Consider the following 5,712-nt stretch of genomic DNA (forward strand, 5'->3'; position numbering starts at 1 on the left):
CCTTCTCCGTGTCCTGCCAGAGAGGAGGTGGCAGCGCCTCTGCTCCGGGAAGGGGCAGCCTTGGGGGGCACCGCCCAGCCAGCACACTAACCCACTGACGCCTGCCTTACGTGGGCCACCTCCAGCAGGGCGCGGCGAGGGGCCTGGGGTGCGACTGTGTTCCGGCTCAGCGTCCACGCTCTGAGCTCAGGGTCGCTCGTGAGGGGCGAGCTGTTGAGCACGTTTCTTTTATTTGGAAGCAGAGGTTGCCCTTGACCCTGACGATAATAAAACAAAAAGACTCTGTGTGATCCAGTAAGGTACGTACCAGCCTGGCACTCATTACTAACGGTGGCAGCCGAGGCAGGGCCCGCGCCCGGCCCTCCTGGACACTAACCCAGCTCCCCCAGCCCTCCAGCCAGCGTCCCCCGGGCCGCGCTGCCCGGCTTCCCCTCCCTCTCGGAGAAGGGCAGGAGCTGTGCTTCGCCTAGTTGGGGGAGGTGCGGCCTCAGAGCCTCCGCCGGGCCGGCGGGGTGGACAGGGCCAGCCAGGATGCCCTCGGGGAGCAGGGCTTCAGGGCCCGGAGGGTGGGCACGGCGTGGCCCTCGGCCCGGCCACCAGGCTGAGGTCGCCCTGCAGGAGCCTCGTGCTAACACCCGGCCCCCAGGCTTCGCTTCCCCCGAGTCTATCCACAGGGCACCCGGCCCTCCTCTGGCCCTGGCTCCAGCCACACGTGTCCCCAGGGAGACCGTTGAGGGACAGGGAAGACCCTGGAGGCCGCTGCCAGGGACAGGCAGGCCACCGGCCCCTGTGGGGATGCACAGGCGTCCTCTCCCTGGAGGCAGTGGGTGGGTCTGTGGGCACCTCCTGGGACTCCCGCGATGGGGTGGGACAGTCAGGGTCTTTGCCGAGGCTCACAGCTGCAACCGGAGTGACGGGCCTGGGTCCCCATGGCGTCCCGGCCTGTGCTGTGGACCGTGATCTGGTGCAGGGCCCCAGAGCCCTCCCTGGGTGGGAGCTCTGTGGGGGGGGGGGCGCCCTCTGTTCCTCACACACCTGCTGCCCGATGTGCCTGGGGCTTGGGCACATCGAGGTGAGGTGGGGCTGGTGCCGGAGCCCAGGGCAGGGATGTGGTCCAGTGCAGCTGTGACCTAGTTCAGCCTCACTGCGGGGCTCAGCCTTCACCCTGCGCTGTGGGGTGTTGCCCCCCGGGGGGTTCTGAGCTGGGCTGTCTGCTTTCACGAGGGCACCCGCCTGTCTCTCGGGGCCAGGATTTGTCCTTGCAGCCCCAGCTGCTGGCCCTACGTGTGGGGGACATTGGAGTGTGCAGTCCGTGCGTTCGGGGACAGCAACCATGTGTGGCCACTGTCTGGTGAAAGACCGCTGTGCCCGGTGCAGGGTCTGCGCTCCCCCAGTCCCCCACCCCCACCCCCGGCCAGGCCTGGGGCTCCCAGTCTGCAGGCTCGTGGGCCCTGTCATCCCAGTGTTAGGACGGGAGGAAGAACCCCTACCCTCCTTGTCTCCCCAACTTCTTATTTGGAGAAAAACTTCAACTCAACAGGAAATTTGTGAGGGGGTCCTAATGAACAGCACCTACCCTTTACCCTGAAATTACAAAAATGTGGAAAACATAGGAGAATTGCTGACATCTGCTGCATTGCTCCCCCCACCCCCCGCAGCTTTATGGACCGACGTGAGGGTTGCTTATAGCCATCAGGATACTTTGTGCCGGGGTTTGTCCCTGGGGCCCCCAGGTCAGGGCCATTCTCCCGCGCACCCGGACACCGAGCTGTTTTTACCCGCAGCCCCGGCCGGGGTGACCCCTGGTCCCAGTCTACCTGTCATAGTCGTTGCTTTGCTTTTCTGGAAACAAAGTCCTGCCCAGGACCACACGTCCAGCCCCTTTCGTCTTGCATAACACCGCAGACACAAAGTCACTTTGGAGGTGTCCTGTTTGTCCCCCACCTGGGTCCAGGTTGCGTTTAAGGCAGGAATCCTACACCCGTGACGTGAGTCCTCCTCCAGAGCATCGCGGGAGGGGCTCAGGGGCCTGTCCGTCCCGGTGTCGGTGGCATCGACGCCGACCCAGACGTGTTACGGTGGTGGTTGTGGCAGAGCCCGCTGCGCAAGTAGTGTTTCACCCCGATTAGTAAGCGGCAGGTGGCTGATGCTCGGAGTGACGGCTCCCAGTTTGCACCAGCATTTCTGTTCTGTCGTGCCATCTTTCAGTCGTGCAAGTGTCGAGCGTGGGTGGTGTGTTCCGTCCTCTGCTGCAGTGCTCTCGTGGCCACGGCAAGAGTGGGAGGAGTGGCGTCAGGGCGCCTCTGCCGGCTCCTCTGGTCCTTTCCTGGGTGCGGCCCCGCCCCCGCTCCCTCTGCCCGCCCCGGCCCGGCCCAGGCCCACCTGACCGTCCCTCCTGGGCCTGCAGCCACAGTGTGGGTGACTCTGATCCTCTGCTTCTGCCCCATGCGTTTTCCTGGCCCATCTCTTTTGAGCTCTGGTCCCCGAGCCCCACGCCGCCGCCTGGCTCCGGGGTGCCGTGGGCGCAGGGCATCTGGGGGCAACAGCCAGGCGAGGGCCCCTGGACTAGAGAGCATGGAGGGCACTGGGTGGGCGCAGGGCCGGCCTGGGGCAGGAGCCACAGGCGTAGGGCCCGGTGCCCTGAGGATGGAGCTGCAGAAAGACACGGCAGGAGGCGTCCACATGAGGGGCCGGTGGGGAAGTGACTGGGGCCTCCAGGGAGAGCTGGTGACAGTGGGGACCCGTGAGTATAGACGGAGTGAGACCTGGGGAGACCCCGCCCGCCTGGTGATGAGACGTGCTTTGTGAAACCCGGTCCGGACAGGTGGACGAGCCATCTTGCAGGCACCTGCCTCCTGTGTGAGCTGTCCGAGTGGACCTGGGGACACGCGGTGCAGCCCCCTGGGCAGGGGGCATCGGGGCAGCAGGAGCCTGGGGACCCGGTGCGGGCCCCCTGCCACCGCCCACAGCAAGGCTGCTCCTGACCGAGTTCTTTGCCCTCCCTCCCCGCAGGCCTCAGACCCCGGCCCAGAACCAAGTGAGAGGACCCACAGCAGGACCGCTGGACGTGCTGCCGAGCGGGGCTCCTCCGGGGCCAGGCTGGGACCGGCCCCCGGGAAACCAAAACCCTGTGCCTTACCCAGCCAGTGCCGCGGTCTCCCGGAGCCCCGGCAGGGGCTTGCAGCTGGGACCCCAACGGGCACTGGGGCCCGGCCCGCCTGGCGCCTTCCTGGCCTGCCTGAATGCCCCCAGCCCCTCGCGGTTTGCTTTCTAAACGCCGATGCCCAGCCCCGACCCCACACCGCATGCACCACGGCGCCCGCCCGCAGCCTGCAGGGGGCAGGGTTAGGTGGCTGCGGGCCCAGCACCACTGAGCTTGTCACCCGGCACCCAGCTGCTTCTGGGGACAGGCCCTCACAGACCCCCTCCCCCTGAAGCTGCGGTTAGCCGGGGCGGGTGGGGGCGCTGGAGCCCCGGCGCCACAGCTCGTCCCCCCAGCCCACTCAGTTGGTCTGAGGCAGTCGTGTTTAACTGAAACGGGATTGTTTATGCGTTTCTACAGTTCTGTGGTGGCCCAGTCGGGGATAGGTAGGTGGGTGAGAGGACCCCAGGGCCTTTGGGTGGAGGCAGGCTGTCTGACAGTGCATGGGAGGGCCAGCGTCCCTCTACTCAGAAGGGGGGGGACCCCATGGAGTTGACACGCATCCTAGCATCTCCAGCCCTGAGGTAGGGAGGGGTCTGCCCTTGTGGCCACAGCCAGGACCTGGTCCCCTCATCGACAGCACAACCTGCCCTGCGAGCTGCTGCTCCCACCTCCAGACCCGGCTGGGCTGAGGGGAGGCCGGGATCCAGGCCTAGGGGACCGGACGGATCTAGCCAGAGGGGCTGCCGCCTCTCGTCTCTGACCCCGTGGGCCCCCTGCCCGCACTGCGCTCTCGCCCACCCCCCCATCCTCCCCATCCCCCGCTGTGTGCTGCTGAGACTGGAGGAACTTTGGCCAATAAAGAGCAAAGCTTGCCCAGCACGTGACTATGTTGTATTCAGAAGCCGTGGGTGAGTGTGGTTTGATCACAGTGGCTGTGATGATGCGGGTGGGTGGATGGATGGATGGATGATGGACAGACGGGTAGATGGAGGAAGGGAAGGACAGACGGGGGGGAGTGAGAGGGTGGGTAAATGGGTAGAGGGGGGTATGGCTTCATTAGCACATAGGTGGCTGTGTGCATGGGTGGACAGGTGGATGGATCAGGGGAGGGGGGGACAGCGGGAGGGGTGGACCTGAGGGGCCCTGCCTGCTCCCACAGAGCCCCTAGAATCGGGGCAAGGTCCAGGACAGTGGTGAGATGAGCACAGCTCTACGGGGCCGTAATTTACAGACATAAACCTCACCTGTCGTAAGTGTATGTCATTCCGGCAGATTTACAAGATCCTGCAGTCATCACCGTGATCCACTTTTAGTATATTTCCATTATGCCCCCAAAGTCCCCGCATCCCCGATGTGGCAGCCGCTCCCCGTTCCCCCTCCCCCAACCCCAGCAACCACTAAAGTGCCTTCTGTCGCTACGGATTGGCTCCCCGTGGACATTTCATGGAAGCGGGATCTGTCGCTACGGATTGGCTCCCCGTGGACATTTCATGGAAGCGGGATCAGACAATAACTGGCCTTCTGTGACCGCTTTAGCATGTTTTTGGGATTTAGCCGGGCTGTAGTGTGTCAGGACTCCATTCTTTCGTGTGGCTGAAGAATGTTCGTGGCCAGACCACATTTTGTTCATCCGTTCACCTGTCTGTGGACGCTCCGGTGGTCTCCACGTGAGGCTTTGTGAGCAGCGCTGCCGTGAGCATGTGTGGGCTGCCTGTGTGCTTTCGTTTCTCAGGGTTTGATTCCTGAAACGAGAATGGCTGGGTCATATGACAAGTTTCTGTTCAGCTTCTTAAGAATTTGCCAAACTGTTCTCCAAAGCGGCTGCGCCCGTTTCTACTCCTGCCGGTGCACTGCTTCAAGTTCCAGGGGCACCTGTGTCCTGGGGCACCACGTATGACGTGAGGTGAGGCCCCAGAGAGTGGGAACCCTGGGCAGCCGAGCCTGTGTGCCTCTGCAGGGGGCTGTTCTAATTTGGGCTGGGCCATGTGATTGGCAGGGCCCCAGCTGCTGGGCCTGGACAGGGCTGTTTATAGAAAAGCCCGACTCCCCCCAGGCCTGCTATTTATAGACTCAGGCTTGGGGGAGTTGGTGCCCCGGCCAGCGTCTGGCCCTGCAGAGCCCATCTGAACCCCCATGGTGCCCCCTGGGCCCCCCTGAGCCTCCATCTCACACCTGCTGGCCCAGAGCCCCGGTCTCCCGCAGGAAGGGCTCGGAGCCAGCAGTCCCCGCCTGGGGCCTTCAGCACCACCCAGTGGTGGACAGAGAAGCATCACCACCGCCCCCCTTTGATGTGACTCCAGCAAAGCCCTCTCCAGGGCTCCTGGTGGCCATCCTAAAGCTCAACTCCTGCATCCGGAGACAACAAAGAAATCTCCCAGAACTCTTTTGGTCCCTCCTGCTACAATCCCGCCTCCTCCTTGTTGACACAGCCAGCCTCCCACGCCCTCACTCCCTGAAACACTCCGCCCCCCGGCCACAGCCCCCCCTGGCCAGCCCACGGTTCGCCCAATCCTCAGCCTCCTCAGCCCTCGGTGGCTTCAGAGCCTGGCACCCGGCCCTCCTGCCCC

At 64.3% G+C, this 5,712-nt stretch overlaps 1 protein-coding gene across 1 annotated transcript in view; it reads left to right on the plus strand.

The window, feature by feature from the left end:
* LOC112409286 (inverted formin-2-like) overlaps positions 1-3,141 on the plus strand; it is an 8,329-nt gene extending 5,188 nt beyond the window's left edge. Inside the window, exons 9-10 of the mRNA XM_024759294.1 lie at positions 243-299; positions 3,013-3,141. Of these exons, the coding sequence (XP_024615062.1) occupies positions 243-298 (56 nt within the window). The 3' untranslated portion in view covers position 299; positions 3,013-3,141. The remainder of the gene's footprint in view (positions 1-242; positions 300-3,012) is intronic.
* The last annotated feature ends 2,571 nt before the right edge of the window (positions 3,142-5,712 follow it).

This window comes from Neophocaena asiaeorientalis, unplaced genomic scaffold, assembly GCF_003031525.2.
Source record: "Neophocaena asiaeorientalis asiaeorientalis breed wild unplaced genomic scaffold, Neophocaena_asiaeorientalis_V1.1 scaffold476, whole genome shotgun sequence".
Lineage (NCBI taxonomy): Eukaryota > Metazoa > Chordata > Mammalia > Artiodactyla > Phocoenidae > Neophocaena > Neophocaena asiaeorientalis.